Source organism: Mytilus californianus, unplaced genomic scaffold (assembly GCF_021869535.1).
Source record: "Mytilus californianus isolate M0D057914Y unplaced genomic scaffold, xbMytCali1.0.p SCAF_10, whole genome shotgun sequence".
In the NCBI taxonomy this organism is placed as follows: domain Eukaryota; kingdom Metazoa; phylum Mollusca; class Bivalvia; order Mytilida; family Mytilidae; genus Mytilus; species Mytilus californianus.
In genome coordinates this window covers 52,270,489-52,293,252 of record NW_026262582.1, presented here as the reverse complement: position 1 = coordinate 52,293,252, position 22,764 = coordinate 52,270,489, and the positions used below count along the sequence as shown (strand labels likewise).

General features: G+C 31.8%; 1 protein-coding gene across 2 annotated transcripts in view; it reads left to right on the top strand.

The window, feature by feature from the left end:
• LOC127718790 (triple functional domain protein-like) overlaps positions 1–22,764 on the top strand; it is a 273,187-nt gene that overhangs the window by 96,935 nt on the left and 153,488 nt on the right. For both annotated transcript variants that reach the window (XM_052224840.1, XM_052224841.1), the window contains exons 25-31: positions 10,927–11,042; positions 12,564–12,686; positions 13,280–13,462; positions 14,358–14,479; positions 15,102–15,168; positions 17,553–17,656; positions 21,786–21,855. In XM_052224840.1, coding sequence (XP_052080800.1) covers positions 10,927–11,042; positions 12,564–12,686; positions 13,280–13,462; positions 14,358–14,479; positions 15,102–15,168; positions 17,553–17,656; positions 21,786–21,855 — 785 coding nt within the window. The remainder of the gene's footprint in view (positions 1–10,926; positions 11,043–12,563; positions 12,687–13,279; positions 13,463–14,357; positions 14,480–15,101; positions 15,169–17,552; positions 17,657–21,785; positions 21,856–22,764) is intronic.

Genomic DNA, 22,764 nt, shown 5'->3' with positions numbered 1-22,764 from the left:
TATTCTGAAGATACATGTATCAAAAAAAAATGAGCTTAAAAAAGGCCCTTTTTTTTCAAAATCTAAATTCATTTTTTGTCTTCTCAGCTTGTGTCAATTTTAAGGTGGTTGAAACTCATAGGTTAAGCAGTTCATTCTTCTGAAATGAAATATTCATAAATAGTTGATTTTGATTTGAAGATGTGACAGGATAAAACAATTTACTTGCTTAAGGTAGATAGGGTGTCTTCCTCCATCTCGGATTTTGAAATACCAGAAAACAATCGGTCTAGATCTTTAATAAAAGGTGCAAATTTAGAGAGTAGTAGGTAATTCATGTGTAAGCATTTTCATTTCAATATATAAAATGACACATTTTATCATATTTATGGTTGTATTTTACAAAAAACAGAATACTTTTGTTTGATTCTATTTTTTCCAACTTTGCCACATAAGGGGAGGCAACTCAAATGTAAGGGCAGATAATTCAGATAAAGTTATTTTTACAATAGAATGTGTTATGATTTACCTATTTTATTATGTAGCAAGAAAACGGGTCCCGTGACCCCATTTTTTCTTTTTCTTATCTGAAAGCATACTATTAGAGCTATCTTCTCATATTCTATCTCAAAATTCTATGGTGTAGTTTTCGTTTTATGGCAGAAAATTGGGTTTTCCATGCATAATCTATACAAAATCTGTCAATTTTGCACAACCTGTATCGTGAAAATAAGCCCCGTGACCCATTCTTTTTATTATTATTTTTTAAAAAGCATGATATAAACTACATTTTGGCAAATTATTAAAAAATTCTATGGATTATAATTTAGACACCCCATCTACCTTAACAACAATCATTAGTACTGATTTTATCTGAACTAATGTGTAATCAGTCAATGCCAACACATAAAAACAGAAGAAGAATTTTAGCAGTAATTTTTTCGTAAACAAGAATTGGTAACCAATATGATACATATTAATTTGGTTGATATCAACCTACAATAGAAGACTTGCAAATTCATTTTTATATTCGTTCAGTGCTAATTAAGTTATAATAAAGTTATTATTACATTAATAAATTTCTAATTATCATGGCATCATGGTAACAATATTAGATTCATTATTTCATTTGAAACAAAAAGCATATTTGACCTTGTGTAAAGGTATTCACTGTGGTAAATATTACATTTGCTTCTTCTTCTAAAATTATAAAGAATTGTCGTGCAATGTAGTTAACAAATTTTCACCGAAATGTTACCATAAGATGAAGATCAACAATAATAAAACCTGTTTTTGCTTTGGGTTTGTCAAGTGTATGTTAAAATTTTGCATCTTGAATATGACTTAAAAAAACTGACATAGAACAGGCACATGAACATGGGTGCAGGTTAAAACTAGGTTTTTTCAGCACCAAACCCTCTTGGAACATACAATACAAATCAGAACAGAAAATGGGATTTACTCTATCAAAAGAAATTTAAAAGACAACAAAACACAATTTAGTACAGTAATAACATAAACGGTACCATTTTTTCTGCACCAGATGCGCATTTTGACAATCGATGTCTCTTCAGTGATGCTCGAGGCCAAAATATTTGAAAATCCAAAGCTTATTAGAAAGATGAAGAGCTACAAACCAAAAAAAAACAAAAAAGTATAGCCAAAGCCGGGCAAGGAATCAGAGCTTTGCATGAGGGAGATACATTCCTTAATTTTAAATAATTTCCAAAATTTTGTAACAGCAAATTTTAATAACACAAAATCCTATGGTCTCAAAGATCATGCTCACATTTAATGCTGAAAGCAAACTTAATATTACCTCATTAACAACTAAATAGTAGTGAATCATCATGATCATGAAATGATTTTTCTAAAGTTAAATTAAACAAAGACATTTTGATTTATAATGTTTGTTTTTTGAAGGTCATGCAGAATAGAAAATAGTGCAACTTTTCAAACACTCAGCCCAAAAAAATTCTTGAAAAATGTTTTTTGAATCACAAATCTTTTGTGTTGTTGTGTTTTGATATTGACTGTTGGTTAATAAGTGGGGGTTGAAGTAATCACAAAACTAGTTAAGTCCTTTCATATGTATATGTGCCAATCTCGACCCAGATGTTGTGATGTGAATTTCACAGTATTTACTTTGGCTTTTACATGTGTTTGGTCTCTATTGAAATAAGAGAATAAATTCTTTCACATCTGGATAAAAGTCCATGACATTGTTTATAACAAGTCTTTCTTCTTTCTTGAAAAGCAAATTGACTATTCTGTGCAAGTTTTACATATAATAGTTAGCTTTATTCAGTATGACTCAGACATGTGGATATAAAAAGTCCTTGCTCTTTCACTTAAATCTATTAAAGACCCCTTTAACAACATTGAAAGTTTTGCTCTAAGTGAAGAAGATACAAATTTAGCAATACAAAATAATTTGTTTAAGAAAGACATAACCTGGTAATAAGAATGTTGCCAGAAAAAAAGACACTACTGTGCAAATCATAGCCCCCCCAAAAAAAAAGATAAAAAAAGAGCATCACCCCTTTCAAAATGCTGGAAAAACTACAATGTTCCCTAAAAAATAACACATTATGTGTTACTCATTTATGAATTTGATGGAGAGATAATCTATGCTAAGGCATCATACAATAGGATTAGTTATATTCTCTTTTAGAACCAATAACCTCCTCCATCACCAAATAATGCACACACACACATATTGAATGACATAGATTTTAACATGTATTTTGTAATGCGGACCTGATATAAAAGTCACAATTGTGATCAGAAAAAGACTTGCCTTATAAAACAGGTAACCTTTGAACTGAGGTTCAAAATGAGTATCAACTACTTCAATAGGACAAAAAGAGGGTGACCCAACAAGACAGATTTTCAATAGACTATTTTCATATTACCAACTTTTGACTCCAGATTTTATAATTTTTCAATCGGTTACCTACTCTGTGGTAGAACATCCTGGTACTCTGTCAGGTAGGAGCAACCAAAAGAAGAAAGAAGTAAAATCAAACATATAATCGGTGCAATTTGGGGAGAAAGTTTACTGTTTTCCGAAGATAGTGTCATGTATAAAAAACATAAAACAGTTACTTTCCCACCTAAATTATACCGATCTTAAGCTTGATTATACTTCTTTGGATTGCTCTCACTTGAATAAGTACCAGGATGTCCTACCACAAAGAAGGTAGCCTGTCTTAAAAATATAAACTCCAGAGTCAAAAGTCGGTAATATGAAAAAAGTCTATTGAATAGAAATGTCATTTATAGAAGATTTGACTGAAAATTTCATTTTTAAGCCAATAAATTTCTCCAATTTATAAATTCTCCTTCCTTATAGTTAATATCAGGTTTGAAAAAGACAGCTTATATTCACCTGAATTTCTGGTTAAGATTTAAATTTCAGTAAATATTATTGCACTCTCATGTGACATAATACCATAATCCTCAATCTCCTTTAATTAATATGGAAATGTGTCAATAAAGAACATATCTTACCTTTATCAATTCAGACCTTATACCTGTAAAGTTCTTTCCAGAAATGAACAATCCTTGAATTCCAGATTTTGTAAGTCTTTTTGAAAGGCTTTGTAAACTTTTACTGATCTTTTGTGTTAAGCAAGATTTTATTTATAGAATTATATCAATTGATCAACCTTCCTGTTTACTTTGCATTAAGCAAGAATTTATTTATAGAACTATATCAATCTGTTGACCTAGTTTACAATTTTACTGGAGCATATTTGCATTAAGCAGTTAGGCCAGAGCAAATAGACATTAGATTTTCATTGTCTATGTTTTAAGGACATAAGGAAATGTTCATACAGGTACACTTAAAAGTACCATAATCATGAAAACAAATTTTCAAATAGGTTCAATTTTCCTCTTGAAACTTAATATTTCTCAGAAGTTAACAATTATAACTTTTTAAAAGCTAATACAAAAATGCTCTTCTGTCTATTTGATTGTCTGTCAGCAATTCCATATCATATGATAAGTCAAGGTCGTTACTACCAATTTTGATGAATTTTATGTAGGACCACCCTTTCCATTATTCTAAAAACTAGAAAAAAATGGGGGGGGGGGGGGGGAGGTATTTGACCAAAAATCCTATTCCATGTGTTAAATTTGCAATTAAAACTAGAGAAAAAATTGTTTTGAGCTAGGAATATTTAGATAATTGATTTATAGGTAATAATGGGATTCCTGGTGACAAGATAAAATTTAAATCGTTTTTTTTTATTAAATTGCAAATTTGATATGTGATTTGAAATTGATTCTAGTTGTTAGAATATTGATGCATGTAAAGGAAATTTTCATTGCATTTTCTCAGCAGTCAGAGCTTCTTGATATTTGGTAGCATTAGTGTTAAATTGGCAAGCAATATTATGAAAAAAATAGACACTAGTGCACATCAAATACCAAAAAAAATAAAAGAAATAAGATAAAAGAGTGGGCATCACTAAGGCTATTTTACAAACTATAAATGTTTTGATACTGACTCATCCTTGGCTTTCAAATATTTGATATATGGATAAATAATCCAGAAAATAGCTTTGAACACATACAATATATTCAAAATAAGATTTTCATTTTTTTTAAATAATAAATTGTTAAAATCTGATGGTGTCATAATCTGTGCTATGGCATTTCACAATAAGGGGTTAGCAGATTCCTCTTGTCTAACCCTGTGACCCTTATAAACCATTCATTAAATATGGTAAAAATCATTTCATGGCTGTGTAACATTTGGATGAGACAGATATATTTTCTAGAATTTCTGGTGAAGGATATATTTTTACTCAGAAAAAAATGCTTAAATGCCTTGGATTTGTTTCTACATGTGCAGAATTTAGGTGAAAACATGTTTTATTACCAGTTTGGTTGCACCCTTATATGATGTCTACTCATATTCCACATCTTCTTTAATTTCAAACAATAAATGTCAATAAAGAATTAGACTTACCTTAAATTGTAATTAAGACTGTATACTTGTAAAATTCTATCCAGAAATGAATAATTCTCTAATTCTAGATTTCATATAGTCTTTTTGAAAGGCTTTGTACAAATGTATTGATCTTTTGCGTTATGCGACATTCTATTTTTAGGACTTTTTCAATTTCAATTGGTTTTCCTGGTTTGAATACCTTCCTGATTCATTTTTGCGTTAAGCAAGATTATATTAATAGAACTTATTCAATCTGTTGGACTGGTTTAAAAATTTACCTGAGTATTTTTGCGTTAAGCAATAGGCCAGACAAAATAGATATTTACTTATCATTGTCAATATCAAACAAAAATCAGACTGAAGGTATAATGTTTGAGCTTCTGTTTATTCCCTGTATATATTTATATATTAACAGCTGTTTCTTTTTTAAAAAGCTGGCATAATACAGCATCTTATGTAGTACATTGCCAAAAGGGAATATTATTTTCACTCCATATTTGATATTAAGGATCATCACCGTACACCTCTGAGGAGCCAAAAATTTCTAGAATTAAACTTTTTTTCTTAACCTGATTTTTGGGTTTATATGACAGTAAAAAAATAATTGGTGAAGAAAAAATCTTATGGTGGTGAACTTCTTTTTTTGCTACGGCCCTTTGAAAGTACCCAATTTTGATGATTTTCCCGTTTTTCATCAATTTTTATACGCCCGTTTACGGGACGTATTATGGTATACCGTTGACCGTCTGTCCGTCCGTCTGTCGTCAACATGTCGGACATTAATTCAAAAAAGCTTTAACCAATATGCATGAAACTTTGGTGAATTGTTTATATCTATTGATGTGAGCTCCCTTTCGTTTTTTATAAATTTCAGATTTACTGTTTCCGAGTTTTGGGGTTTTATTCATTAAAAAAGGGGGGATTTTCCAGTTTTAGGACAATAACTCAAAAACAATTTCACCAATTTGCATGAAACTTTTGTGAATTGTTTATATCTGTTGACCTGAGCTCCCTTTCGATTTTTATAAATTTCGGATTTACTGTTTCCGAGTTTTGGGGTTTTATTCATTAAAAAAGGGGGGATTTTCCAGTTTTCGGACAAGAACTCAAAAACAATTTCACCAATTTGCAAGAAACTTTGGTGAATTGTTGATTTCTATTGACATGAGCTCCCTTTTGATTTTTATAAATTTAAGACTATACGTTTCCAATTTATGGGGTTTTTTTAATTACAAAATGGGGGATTTTCCAGTTTTTGGACAATAACTCAATAATGCTTTCAGCATTTTTTATGAAACTTTTGTAAATTGTTTATATCTATCTTTGTAAGTTCCCTTTTGATTTTTATAAATTTTTGATTTTACGTTTCCGAGTTATAAGATTTTATTTGTTTATAGTCTTGACAACAGATTTACTAAGTATTGCGCAACAGCACAGTGTATTGCACAACAGCAAGAAATCTTTAATTGAATATAAATTCAATTCATATAACCAATTTCAAGTTCTTTGACTACATTTATTCAGAAACCTATAATATGTCAAATATTTAATTACAATCCAAATTCAGACCTGTATCAAGCTTGAATATTGTGTCCATTTTTGCCCCAACTGTTCAGGGTTGGACCTCTGCGGGCGTATCCAGCTGATCTCAGCGAAGCAGTTTATTACCTATTTTTGGGCTATTAACATGAAAAAAGTCACAGTTCCACAATTAAACTTTTTTTCATACTTTCAATAAAGATGAAGTGGACCAATTTGAATAAATTTAACTAAAAATAACTATAGGTAGGTGTTAATATAAGAAAGTTTTATCATATTTTGATTCTTTTTTGTGTCAAATTTACCATGCTGTCAATTTTGTAAATTTGTGATTTTTCTCTCAGTTTTAAGAACAAAATGCATATTATTTCAACTTTTTTGTTATAAATGTTTGAAAAAAGACATATCTAAGAAATTTAAAAAGAAAATATGATATGGGATGTACATGATTCTGGTAAACTCATTTTTTGTACCCCTCACCGTTTTTCTCAAAATTTTGGCTAAAAAGACTGACTTGATTGGTCATAAAATTTGAAAAATTGATTACTCAAAAACTACTCATTGTAAATACACAATTTTTTTTACAGAGTTAAGTTTAATTATAACATTTTTAAAATTAATTGATATTTTCCACTTGTATCACATGTTTTGGAAATAATTCCAGAACAAGATTTCAACGAGACTGAAACATCAGAAGAATACATCCTTAAATCCAGTTTTTCCCAATATAATCTTGCCATTTCACAACAAGTTTTCGTAGAATTTTCATCTACAATAAAAAGAATATATTTAGAAGAAATTAGGTGGTGTTTCTTTTTCAATGATTATATGTGAATGATTGGCTCCAAATGAATGAAATAGTCTGTCATCTCTTCATATGTTTTTAATTAATTTATTGGAATAATTTCTCGTCCATGACAAATTTTACCTGTTTTTGACCAAAAAAACTGCAGTAGATAGAGATTTAGAGAAACAGAAAAATATCATCAGCAAGGTGATATCTACAAATAGGTCAGAATAGCCGATGTCATCTCTTGACTATTGATAAGATTAATAGTTGATGGATGTTTTAAAAGGAAATCTGTTTAAATCATTCCATTTGCTTAATTCACCTGTGAAAAAAATAGTCAGATGTATTGAAAATGTCATGTGAAACAACTTTTCAACCTCAACTTTGAGATGGTTAGTATCATTGGACTATCATATAAATTTGGTATATGATAATACTACTAATGATGCAAATCCAGAACTCATGTTCTTCAGAGAATTTCAAGATCTTCATTATTGACTATTTGGGGTTTTTTTATGAAAAAAAACATGTTCTTTTTATGCCTCATTAATGGGCATTATGTTTTTTTCGGTCTGTGTGTCCGTTCATACGTCCTTTCGTTCGTTTGTCCGTCAGTCCCTTCATTCGTCTGTCCGTTCGTCTTGCTTCAGGTTAAAGTTTTAAAAAAAATAAAAACCCACTGTTAATCGAAAAACATATAACACTTAAATAAAAAAAATTAAATAAATTAAAAAAAAACACCAAAAACAATCATGTATATCTTGATAAGGCCAACTTAAATTAATTAGTAGATTTACATCCAGATTTTTAAAAAAAATGGGGCGGGTGGGAGGATTTTATTCTTTCCTCACACCGGAAGTTGGACAGACTATCGCAAATGTTCTACTTCTAGATAATGTAGTACTAGTGTTTGAATAATAATTCTAGGAAGATGCTTTTGAAATTTTGAGTTACTTCTATTTTGATTAGCTTACAGCTTGAATTAAAATGTACTGAATGTTCATCGATATTTCAAATGAATTCAACTTCATTTTGAAAATGGCTATCACAAATACTACTTCGCGGATCTGCGCTGCGCGGAAATTAAAATCAATACACATCTACACAATACAGCAGTTTCTACGTTATGCTTTTATCGGTATTCCCCAGACATGCGTGAGATCCATATATGTGTACCTCCCGACGGGAGTACAATAATCCCGGTTTCAGGGGTTTCCTCCCGTCCTTCGGTTGAAGAGAAAATAAACACTGTGTTTAATATATTTCATGAATGAACATTTTTCGACGCTATTTTTACTACGATTATTACAAATGTTTATTAAAGACGTAAAAGCCTGAGTGTATCGATTGTAACCTGGTATCTCATCTCGGCCCATAACAGACTCGGACTATAACAAACTTGGCCTATTACAAAATCGGACTATAACAAAATTCGTATATACTATTTGTTATTAAGTCTCCCAAACAAAGTTTGGAGACTTATTGTTTTTGCTCAGTTCTTATTATTTTTCTTCTTGGGTCTATTTAAGGGTATTTTGAGGGGCCTACAGAAGTGAGGGATTTACTAAAGAACCCTATGGGATTTAATTTTTTTTTTAATTTTCAAATGACTATAACTTGAGAACAGTAAGTGATAGACACATGCGGTCTTCAGTAATGATCACAGGACAATAAAAAAAATCAAATAAAATATAGGTTGAGTCCCTGGGGTCGCCCCACCCCCCCTTCAATTTGAGAATGGGCTTTAAAACAAATCAAATGAAATAATGCGGGAGTCCCTCTGGGTCACCTCCACCCCCTCCTTTTTGAGAACTTGTAAACGGTCGAGATCCCCACCTTGAAACTATATATATTCTTGTATGGGACAATAAAACAAATCAAATGAAATAAAGGGGAAGTTAACGGGGTCATTCCCACCCCCCTTCTTTTTGAAAACTTGTAAACGGTCGAGATCCCCACCCCAAAATCAATTATATATTCTTGTACGGGACAATAAAACAAATCAAATGAAATAAAGAGTCCCCTGAAAATCAACCCCTCCCCCCTTTTTTATACGACCGCAAAAAAATTTTTGTGGTCGTATATTGGTATGACGTTGGCGTCATCGTCGTCGTCGTCGTCGTCCGAGGACGCATTAGTTTTCGCACTCTAACTTTAGTTTAAGTGAATGGATCTCTATGAAATTTTACCATAAGGTTCAATACCACAAAAGGAAGGTGGGGATTGATTTTGGGGGTTATGGTTCCAACAGTTAAGGAATAAGGGGCCAAAAAGGGGCCAAAAATAAGCATTTTCTAGATTCCAGACAATAACTGTGGAACGGTGTATGGATCTCTCTGAAATTATACTACAAGTTTCCATACCACAAAGGGATGGTTAGGATTTGCTTTGGGGGGTTATTGCTCAAACCGTTTAAGAATTAGGGGCAAAAAAGGGGGAAAAACAAGGTTGTCCTCATTAATGGACAAATACTTTAGTACAAAACATAATTTAAAGCAGTGTAAGGGAGATAAATCAAATACATCATTGAAATTATCTCCCTTACACTGCTTTTAAATTATGTATAAAGTAATGGTTAATGAACAATTAAGATAATTTAAAACAGTGTAAGGGAGATAATTTCAATGATGTATTTGATTTATCCCCCTTACACTGCTTTAAATTATGTGTAAAGAAATGCATATTTATAAAGGAAGACCAGTATGGCACATTAGATTTGTAAAATCTTTGACCACATTTATTTATTTGTTATGCCGAATCTAACCGTGTATTTAGATTTTTGTGATTTTGGGTCCAGTTTTCAAATTGGTCTACATTAAGGTCCAAAGGGTCCAAAATTAAACTTTGTTTGATTTTAACAAAAAATGAATATATGGGGTTCTTTGATATGCTGAATCTAAACATGTATTTAGATTTTTGATTTTTGGTCCAGTTTTCAAGTTGGTCCAAATTGGGGTCCAAAATTAAACTTTGTTTGATTTCAACAAAAATTGAATATATGGGGTTCTTTGATATGCTGCATCTAACCATGTATTTAGATTTTTTATTTGTGGACCCCGCTATCAAATTGGTTCATATTGAGGTCAAAAGGGTCCAAAATTATGAAAACCGAAATATGAAACAGGAAGTTTTAAATGAATTGAAATTATCGGTGGTTACCAGTAACGGAAATGAACAAAATCCGGAAATCGTAAATTTTTAAAAATAAAAAAAATTAGGGGCGGGACGATTTCAGAGGGGCGGGCAGTGATGAAAATCTATCAATTAATTTTAATTGGCCTAATACTAATAACTCATATAAAAAATAAACTATTGGTTAATCCTAAATTTTGACACAATATTTCACACATTAAGTTCTGTAAAATTGATGAATTTCTGAAATGCTTTTTGTTAAAACAAAACAAAACAATCTACATGTAATATGATCATAAACCAAAAGATTTTATAGTATAAATATTAGATAATAAAGAAAATTAGAAGTCTTTTGTTTTCGTGTGTTGTTGGGTTTCTGTCTGAAATTTTTCCCACATCTCATTTTAGTGATAGATATTACAAACTAGATATTTGACTGCATTATGTATGACAACTTTTCAAGGTATGTTATTCTCAAATTTGTATTGTTTTATGTTAATTGGTTTGTTTCTGTTTGTTGTAGCTACACTAGATCAGCTTCTACAACAGGAAAACTTGGTCCTAGAATACTGGACAGTAAAGAAAAAGAAGTTAGAACAGTGCCATCAATATGTATTATTTGAACAGAGTGCAAAACAGGTAAGCTGTTACTAAGTGTATCTTTAGGCTTTTTGCAGTGTACTGATTTTTGCTTTATCAGAAAACCTTAAGATTTATAGATGTCATTTTTAATTGCTGACTCATTGATGTATAATAAACATGTTCTGTTTATGCCCCATTTACGGGCATTATGTTTTTCGGTCTGTGCGTCCGTTCGTTCGTCCCTCTGTCTGTCCCACTTCAGGTTAAAGTTTTTGGTTAAAGTTTTTGGTCAAGGTATTTTTTGATGAAATTGAAGTCCAATCAACTTGAAACTTAGTACACATGTTCCCTATGATATGATCTTTCTAATTTTAATTCCAAATTAGAGTTTTGACCCAAATTTCACGATCCACTAAACATAGAAATTGATAGTGAGAGTGGAGCATCTGTGTACTATGGACACATTCTTGTTTTCATATGTAGTATGTCAAAAATGGTATCCTCTCCAACAATTCAAGTATGTGTACCAATAGAACACACATAGATTTAAATAATAAATCTTCAAGTCCATTGAGGAATTTTTTTTTTAAAAAATGGAAAATTAATTTGCTTGCAGTATTAGGTAACATATCTGATTAAAAAGAAATTGGACCAATTTGCATTTTCTGTCTTCATATTAAAGCTATACTGAAATAGAATATGGTATTTTGTAAAATTTGTTAGCAATTGTTGACTTAATTTGTGTTTTATCTAAGTCTTAATTTTGTGCTTGTTTCTTATAGTATTATTTTCAGAGCTTAGCTCATCTAAAAGTTTCTCTATCATTGCAAAAAAATCATTGTAAAAGTAAAGGAAATAAATTTTACAACTAAATACATTATGGGATTAAATAAAACTTCTCTTCTGATGACCCACTTGCCCTCCTAACAGATTTATTTATAACAGCTTTTAAACAGGAGCCGATTTGGAAGAAAAAAAAGTGTTGTCGGAAAAGCCTCTAAAACACAAAGTTTATCATTATTCACATTATTCAGCCTTCATTAATTTGTGTATACATTAATTTCAAATTTGTCCTCCCATTACAGGAAATAAGTCGTTTTCCTTTAGAAAATTCCAACTCAAGAAAAAAATATTGAAATCACAAATCAAAAGCTTTTCCCACATAAAATTTAAGGTTAATTTGTATAAAATGAAAGCAAGACATTTAAGAGTAAACTTGAAATTCATGTAAACTACATTTTTTGGAGGAATGTAAAATGGTGGAAGATAACAGTTATGAGTCCTTTAACTTAAAGTATGTAGCATGATAGGTATGGTCGAAACTGAAAATTGGATAAAGAATGAATATATTGAAGATACACATGTGATTAAGTACGGTGAATTTATGGGGGAAGATTTTATTGATTATTTCAAGTTTAACCTTGAATTTACTACATTGAAATTTAAAAGTTCAAGTTGTTAACTTCATTTTGTTGCCTAAAAAGGTTCTGAGTAGAATATTTATAGTCTTCTTTCAAGACACTGTATTTAAATGAATAAGTAAAACATATAAATGTTTATTTTTGCATTTTATTTCAGGCTTTAGACTGGATTAAAGATTATGGTGAAGCCTACCTTGCTACACATCAACATGTGGGTAACAGTCAGCAAGAGACAGAAGCTTTACGAAAAGAGTACTATGACTTTCGCAGTCGTGCCAAGGTATCTTACATTTTCTTCTAAATTGAAAGAAAGAACTGATGTATAGTTGCATTTAAAGAAATTAAAGAAATTTGAAATTATGTGCCTGTAATTACCCCATATTGCATTCTTTTCACAACTTTGTAACACAGTTTGTGCAGATTATAAAAACAAAAGTGTTAGATGGTACAGAAATTTCATTCATAAGATTGAGAAAGGAAAAAGGGCATATACTGAAAGAAAGAACAATATGAATGAAGTTCAGATGCATCTAACATTTTAACAGAATTGCAGGTCTACACAGATTTAGGATGTGGAAATACTCATAAAGTTGAACTTTTAATATTTTAAAGAAGTACAAAACCTGTAGTGCTGAATGTTGATAATAAAAGTCTAAAACAGAGATTAGGGATTTCAAGATGAATTTTTACCCTAAACCGAATTAAGATTTTGAATGGAAAAACCTTAATTTTTTTTGTTCTCTTGATTTTAACTTGAGTTGTACCTATCAAATGTATGTCAAGAATACACAATCTAATTCTACATGCTTTGAATTTTTAATGAAATGTATATATTGAAGATGAATATAAAACTATTTTATTTGTTCATTGTAGGAAACAAGAGAAAGTGTCCGTCTGCTCCTATCATTGGCTGACAGTTTTATGGCTAAAGGCAACATCCATGCCAACAGTATACGGCAGTGGTGTGATGCTGTTGACAAGCGGTACAAAGATTTCTCTGTACGGCTGGACAAATACAGACATAAACTAGAGGCTAAACTTGGTGTAAAGGAAGAGGTGAGTGGTCATACTCATATGTTTCAAATAATTGCATTTGAATCTCTTTTTCTCTGCATTAATCTTCATGAGGAAAGCATAGAACCAAAGAAATAAAAAAGAAACAAAGATGTATATGGAGAAAGCTATAACCAATCATAGATACCAGGACTTAAATTTTGTACGCCAGACACACGTTTCGTCTACAAAAGACTCATCAGTGATGCTTCAATAAAAAAAGTGAAAAAAAACAAATTAACTGCAAAGTTGAAGAGCATTGAAGACCTAAAATTCCGAAAGGTTATGTCTAAAACAGCTAAGGTAGTCTATTTCTGGGATAGAAAACCCATTGTATTTGCTAAAATGCAAAGTTTTCTAAACAGTTAATTTATAATTATGACCTTATCAATGATAATTCATGTCAACACAGAAGTTCTGACCTCTTGGCTGGTGATATGGGTAGAAACCCTTCACCAGCAGTGGCATTGACCCAGTGGTTGTAAATAAACTCATCATAGATACCTGGATTAAAATTTTGTGTGCAAACTTTCTCAAGGGTAACCTTGTTAGTGGGAATTGGAAACTTACTTTTTTTTAGAAAATAAAATGATAATAAAGACAAAAACACCCATCAATTACCGCACGATTACTACTTCAGGTGTTGGTTCACAATATATAAATTCAAGTTTTTTTTAGAAAGTACAAACAACTGTCCTCTGGAGTGTGTCCTAAAAAAGATCATACACAGTGCAAAAACAAGGACCACTGCTTGCTTATTATATTTTGTAGAAGAATTTTTTTTAAACCATTGATTGGTCAAAGGGAAGTAAGAAAGAAATTTAAATGAACAAGAACAGAAATTCTACAGTCTATGAATTCATTTTGTTTAAATTTTTTATTTGAATATTTTTTCCAGGTTCAAAAGGAAGAAAAGAAAGAAGATCAAAGACATAGTGATTCATCTATTGAAGAGAAAGTATTACATCATACACCTAAAGAATTGACAGAAGAAAAAAGAAAATCAGCCAGACGAAGAGAGTAAGTGATTGATTTGAATTATCGATTAGAAGGTTATACTTAATACATAACAAAATTTACATTCCAAAAAAATCAGAGCAAATTCCTAGAAACACAACATCATACTAAGCATTAGTATTTTCTTCTCTTTCTCTATCTCACATTTAATAGTATTTTATTTTTATGCCCCACCTACGATATTAGAGGGGCATTATGTTTTTAGGTCTGTGCGTCTGTCCCGCTTCAGGTTAAATTTTTTTGTCAAGGTAGTTTTTGATGAAGTTGAAGTCCAATCAACTTGAAACTTAGTACTCTTGTTCCCTATGATATGAACTTTCTAATTTTAATGCCAAATTAGAGTTTTTACCCCAATTTCACGGTCCACTGAACATAAAAAATGATAGTGCGAGTGGGGCATCCTTGTACTATGGACACATTCTTTGTTTCAAAATTAGATCGTAGAAGTTCAAAGTCACATATAAATGAAAGATTAAGTTCTTCATAGCAACCATGTCATTTAAAAAAAAGACATTGCAGACCTAATTTCTTATTGAATCATTTTCTACTTCTTGAAAAGGATATTTTGAAATGATTGTTGACAATGCACTATATCAACCACATAGATTTGACTTTAAACTTTCAGATTTATAATGGCAGAGTTACTGCAGACAGAGAGAACCTATGTGAAAGATTTAGAAACTTGTGTTAAAGTAAGTAATTTGAATTAGAAGTTACTGCAAACATGATGTTCAGATCGGAATCTTTTATTAGATAATATATGGTATTTTTATACCCCAGCTTTAAAAAAGGGGAGGGGGGGTATACTGTTATACCTCTGTCTGTCCTTCCGTCAGTCCATCTGTCAGTCCCTCAGTCCATCCGTCCGTTCCATGAATATTTTCGTCGCATTTTTCTCATGAACTACTTGACAAGGATTTCTGAAATTTGGTTTCAGGGTTTATATAAGTAAGTTACACCGTGTGATGCGTTTTCAGATTCATCACTCAACAACTTCCTGTTTACCGAAAAATTGTATTATTTTACACATGATAGCCAAGTTGAAAATTTTCGTCGCATTTTTCTCAGGAACTACTTGACAATGATTTCTTAAATTTGGTTTCAGAGTTTATATAAGTAAGTTACACCGTGTGATGCGTTTTCAGATTCATCACTCAACAACTTCCTGTTTACCGAAATATTACAGCAGGGGTATCATCAGTGAGCAGTAGCTCACAGTTTTACTTGTTATTGATTTGTTTTATTAATTATATATATAGATTCTTACATTGGTACTAGTGAATTATCGGATTTATCTAATTAAAAGAGTTTAATTATTGAATTTAAAATTCCAATTATCAATGAGTAACTATGGAAGAATGTGTTTCTCTAAATTTTAAATAAATTTTCATTTTTGATCAACAAAATTTCCCTTGAGTGTCTTCCACATTCCAGATTTCTACCTCACACAAATATAAAGTTGTTAATTTCTTTACCACCTGTTAGCACATTTTTATTCATCCAGACAGCTGGTAAAGGTTATGTCCTTTTAACTTGGCCAATCATCTACTGAGATCATCGGCAACCACACGCAGAAAGAGTTAAAGTGCCAAAGAATTAAATTATATATATGATTATAAAATTGAGAATGGAAACGGGGAATGCATCAAAGAGACAACAATCCATCAAAGAGCAATAAACAGCCCAAGGCCACCAATGGGTCTTATACACAGTGAGAAAATCCTGCACCCGGAGTCGTGCTTCAGCTGGCCCCTAAACAATAATGTATACTATTTCAGCTTATGGATGTCACACTAAACTCCGAAACATATAAATGAACCAAAATTAAAAAAACATACAAGACTAACAAAGGCCAGAGGTTCCTGACTTTGGACAGGCACGAAAATGTGGCAGGGTTAAACATGTTTTGTCAGATCTCAACCCTCCCCCTATACCCCTAGCCAATGTGGAATATACAAACACACAGCAATACCCACAGTAAAATTCAGTTCAAAAGAAGTCTGAGTCTGATGTTAGAATAGGTAACAGTAGAAACAAAGCAAAATGACAATGATCAACATAAATTAACAAAGGACTACAAGCAGTTACTGACATTCCAGCTCCAGACCACAATTAAACTGATTGAAAGATTATGTCTTCATCATATGAAAATCAAGCACAATCCCTCCCGTTAGGGGTTAAGTATCATACCATCATAAAATATACGAGAAGAACATAACCAGTATCATGCCAACAACTGGCTTTAGAATAAATGTGTTTATTTCTGATGCAAAGACCCTATGAGTGAATCAATATTAATTCCAAAAAATGCCATCTTTAATGACCTGAAAACAGAATCGTAACTATATCCCTTCTGAATAAGTCTGTTTAAAGGTTTGGTTAACTTTTGAATTGAATGATAACATTTTTGTGCTTTGTATAGAATTTTACCATAAAAGATGGGATGTGAAATACCTGAACGTATTAGATGCCTGCACGTTGTCTGTTCACTTTTTGTCCAGGCAAATACAAAGAAAAAAGAAAGTGAAAACTAGTCATTGATTGTCTTTTAAATCTTAGAATGACCTGACAGTTTAAACTTTGAACAATCATTTCAATTATTTTTAGGGCAAAACACTTTTGTGATATTTCAGCTTTTTAGAAGAAAAAATTGGACCCTTAGTTCACATCCTCCCTTGCAAAATGAGTGAAATCCTCATGAAATATTGAAGTCTGAAATTGAAAAAATAACTGTATTTTTTAATGTCAAAATAGTTCATAAGTTTATCTTATATTTGTCTCATGTTTACACAGTTTTGGCTGCTGAATCCCAATTATTGTCACATTTACCTATTTTGTCAATAAACAACTGTCATACAAGTGGGAGGTTTAGCTAGCTATTAATCCAGATTTAACCCACCATTTTCTTTGGAAAATGCCTCTACCAAGTCAGGAATATGACGGTTGTTTTCCATTCGTTCTGTTGGTTGATATTAAAGTCTTGTGTTTGATTTTGTCCGTTTTTTCCCGTTTGAATTTACCTTAAAGTTTGATATTTTTGTCATACTTTATTAATAAAGCTATTTTCACATTTTAGTGTTATATAAACGCCATGTCAGAACAGAGCTGTCCAACAGGTATCTGGAGCAGACAGAAAGTGGTTTTTGGTAATATTGAAGAGATATATGAATTCCATAATAAGTGAGTTGTACATGTATAGAAGAATTAAAATTAACCAAGAAAAAAAAAAAATACAAATTAACATTTTGGCCCTCAGCAATGAGAATGCAGTCATACCATTTATTAATTTCAAAATGGAAAGTTTTGAAGGAAAAGAGGGATTTTCCTGAGATACATAATCATGCAGACTGCACAATTTTACTACAACTTTCAGGGCTCACACTAGCAGGCGACTGGGACGACAAAGTCACTTTCCTGTCTGTCACTCCGCTTTGCCTGCCTGTCAAAAGCGATATCTAGTCGCCCTGGTGTTCACAATAGTCGCTTGCAGTCGCTTTAGTCATCGACGATTTCCCATTTTTACAAAGTCAATGAAACAGCATACTTTTCATTTAAAAGTGAAGAAATTCAAAAACATAAACGATGTATTTCTTTAGAAAAGATGTGAAAGTATTGACTTTACAGATTGGTCGTATGTTATTTCAAAGAATCAACTTTTATGAAGTATACTATCTTTCACTTGCAGTACTTGTTACTCGAGATCATATATCAAAACATTCTGATTTTCGGCAAAATAAGATTGTTACTTCTTTAGAAAGTGATCAAAATTGCTTTTAGTTAATGTATGATCCATTAATTGCATTTAAAGTGTCATATTCCTTTCTGAATCGCTTGTAAAACATTGTTTATTTTCGTAAATTTTCTTCCTCCGCCATTGAAATATTTGTACGAACCATGGATCGGTGGCAGGATTCATCGGAAGCGGACCAGCTATGACCGAAATCTGTATTCTTACGATAATAACTACAGACTCCTGAATTGAACAGCTGACAAAAGAATAATGATCCCAAAAGTGAAAATTACGCATTCCACACGCGTCAACAGACTTTTGATTAGATCTCCATGCTAAATGTATACATTTTCATGTAAATACATTGTTTCAATTTATTGATTGAAGATGCTTAACTTTGTTTAATTTATATATCTTTTTAATGAGAAACAATGAATTTTATTAACATGATAAACAGAACAGTTTTTTAATTGCATTTCAATTGATTTATGATACTTTTTTTTCCTTTTTGATATAAAAAAGTTCTTTTTAGTGATATATATTTATGGTAAATTCTGACAAGAGGACTAATATAATTGTGCAACTATAAATGACTATTTAAGACATAAACTGAAACAACTGTTACTTAAATTGATTCAGGTATGAATTGAGCACCTATTTAAAAAAAAGAAATAGGTAACATAGGGCCCTTTATATTATAGCCGAAAACCAAACATTGAAGCGCTGCGAGCGAAGGAACACTTCTCTTTCAAATCTCACCACTTCTCCCTATAGTTTCAAAAAGAGAAGTCACTTCTCCCTATGATTCTGAAGAAGTGTGAGCCCTGAATTTTGCTAATGACTGATTTGGTAATGAATTTTGAATTCTGATGTAGAGCATCTCCCTGTGATGTTGAAAATTGTAGAAATTTGTGAATTTTCTCTCTTACCCATGCTGCACATTTTTTTGATGTAAAAGCAAAGACAGGTTATTATACGACCGCAAAAAAATTTTTGTGGTCGTATATTGGTATGACGTTGGCGTCGTCGTCGTCGTCGTCGTTGTCGTCGTCCGGCGTCGGCGTCGTCCGGCGTCGTCCGAAGACACATTGGTTTTCGCACTCTAACTTTAGTTTAAGTGAATGGATCTTTATGAAATTTTACCACAAGGTTCAATACCACAAAAGGAAGGTTGGGATTGATTTTGGGGGTTATGGTAATAACAGTAAAGGAATTAGGGGCCAAAAAGGGGCCAAAAATAAGCATTTTTGTAACTTCCAGACATAACTTGTGTGTTAGTGTATGGATCTCTCTGACATTGTACCACAAGGTTCCATATCACTAAAGGAATGCTGGGATTGATTTTGGGGGTAATTGCCTCCAAATTTTAGGAATTAGGGGCCAAAAAAGGGGCAAAAAACAAGCATTTTTCTAGTTTCATGACAATAACTTGTGTGTAAGTGTATGGATCTTTCTGAAATTGTACTACAAGGTTCCATATCACAAAGGGAAAGCTGGGTTTGAGTTTGGGGGTAATTGCCCTAAACGTTTAGGAATTTGGGGCCAAAAAGGGGCCAAAAAACACATTTTTTTCTAGTTTCCAGACAATAACTTGTGTTCAAGTGTATGGATCTCTCTGAAATTGTACTGCAAGGTACCATACCACAAAGGGAAGGCTGGGATTGAGTTTGGGGGTGATGAATCATAATGGGGGTTCAAAAAATTTGGGGGGGGGATTTATTTTTTTTTCCTTTTTTTTCTTTTTTTCCTTTTTTGTTTCTTTTAAAATTTTCCATTTTAAGTTGGTTATTTCTAATTTATATTTAAAATCAAATAATAATGATATGGTAGGAGATACACACCAAACAGGATGTGTAAATTATTATATAATAAGTATTGTGCAATAGCAAGAAATTTTCAATTGCACAGTATTGCACAATAGCAAGAAATCTTCAATTGCACAGTATTGCGCAATAGCAAGAAATCTTCAATTGCACAGTATTGCGCAATAGCAAGAAATATCCAATAGCACAATATTGCGCAATAGCAAGAAATTGTCAATTGTACAGTATTGCGCAATAGCAAGAAATATTTAATAGCACAGGATTGTGCAAAAGAAGATACTTCCTATAAATTGCTTATTTCTTGACCAATTTCAATGGGGTTTTATTCTTGATTTCATGGGGTTCTTTAATATGCTGAATCTAACCGTGTATTTAGTTTTTGGATTTTGGGCCCCGTTTTTAAATTGGTCCACATTGAGGTCCAAAGGGTCCAAAATTAAACTTTGTTTGATTTCATCAAAAATTGAATTATTGGGGTTCTTTGATATGCCGAATCTAACCGTGTATTTAGATTCTTAATTTTTGGTTCCGTTTTCAAATTGGTCTACATTAAGGTCCAAAGGGTCCAAAATTAAACTTAGTTTGATTTTAACAAAAATTGAATTTTTAGGGTTCTTTGATATGCTGAATCTAAACATGTATTTAGATTTTTGATTATGGGCCCAGTTTTCAAGTTGGTCCAAATCGGGGTCCAAAATTAAACTTTGTTTGATTTCAACAAAAATTGAATATATGGGGTTCTTTGATATGCTGAATCTAACCATGTGTTTAGATTTTTGATTTTTGGGCCCCGTTATCAACTTTGTCCACATTGAGGTCAAAAGGGTCCAAAATTAAACTTTGTTTGATTTCATCAAAAATTGAATTATTGGGGTTCTTTGATATGCCGAATCTAACTGTGTATTTAGATTCTTAATTTTTGGTTCCGTTTTCAAATTGGTCTACATTAAGGTCCAAAGGGTCCAAAATTAAACTTAGTTTGATTTTAACAAAAATTGAATTCTTAGGGTTCTTTGATATGCTGAATCTAAACATGTATTTAGATTTTTGATTATGGGCCCAGTTTTCAAGTTGGTCCAAATTGGGGTCCAAAATTAAACTTTGTTTGATTTCAACAAAAATTGAATATATGGGGTTCTTTGATATGCTGAATCTAACCATGTATTTAGATTTTTGATTTTTGGGCCCCGTTATCAACTTTGTCCACATTGAGGTCAAAAGGGTCCAAAATTAAACTTTGTTTGATTTCATCAAAAATTGAATTCTTGGGGTTCTTTGATATGCTGAATCTAACCATGTATTTAGATTTTGGATATTGGACCATAATAGGTGAATGTCCAATTTAAAATTTTTAAGTTCTTAGACCACATTCAATCTGTGTTAGAAACCTATGCTGTGTCAAATATTTAATCACAATCCAAATCCAAAGCTGTATCAAGCTTGAATGTTGTGTCCATACTTCCCCCAACTGTTCAGGGTTCGACCTCTGCGGTCGTATCAAGCTGCGCCCTGCGGAGCATTTTATCTTGAAGTCTGAATTAACTTTCTTGAAATGTTATCTTTGTAAATGTCACATTACTCAGCATACCTTCTTTTTTAAGTGCATAGTAGGCTTTGTATTCAGATTACATAATCATTTTTTCATACTGAATATTTTCGAAAGATAGCCTTATGAAGGTTATACACTTGTCCACCTTATTTTCTTATTTCTCATGTTTTTAGATGTGTATTTTTGATTTCATTTTTCTGTTTCTAGAATATTTTTAAAAGAGTTAGAGAAATATGAAACCATACCAGAAGATGTCGGCCATTGTTTTGTCACTTGGGTAAGTTTATTATACAGATATTAGTGCAACTTTACACCTTAAAATACTATCATCTACCTATACAAATGATTCATTAGTTGTAAAAAAAAATCTGAATTGCACCTGAAGCATCACATGCACTTGGGCATTTCAGTCAATTTTGATTGAAGTCAAAATAAATGTTAATTTGTAGAAAAGGTGAGATAACTCTTGCTTAAATTATATGCTAAAATGTTCATATACATTATATATGTTTACACACAATAACAGTAATGATATCTTAAAGGCTGCAAAGACAGTTTAAAGGTTTTTTTTTATAGAAAGTTGAGAGAGGGGGAGCACTGCTTGGAAGGGACTCTTTTCCTCACCATATTACCCACTTGTAGCGGAGGGGGCATTAAGTTTTACCCTTGTCCGTCTGTACGTACGAAATTGGTTTCCGTTCTCTAACTTAAGTTTGTCTCAACCAAATGTTATGAAACTTATACACAATGCTCATTACCACAAAATACAGATCAAGTTTGAATTTTGGTGGCGTCACTTTAACAAATCTAGAGTTATGCCCCTTTATAAAAGGAAATATTGCAAAATTTTTAGTTTCCGTTCTCTAACTTAAGTTTGCCTCAACCAAATGTTATGAAACTTATACACAATGCTTATTACCACAAAACACAGATCAAGTTTGAATTTTGTGGCGTCACTTTAACGGATCTAGAGTTATGCTCCTTTATAAAAGGAAATATTGCAAAATATTTAGTTTCTGTTCTCTAACTTAAGTTTGCCTCAACCAAATGTTATGAAACTTATACACAATGCTTATTACCACAAAACACAGATCAAGTTTGAATTTTGGTGGTGTCACTTTAACCGATCTAGAGTTATGCCCCTTTATAAAAGGAAAAATTGCAAAATTTTTAGTTTCCGTTCTCT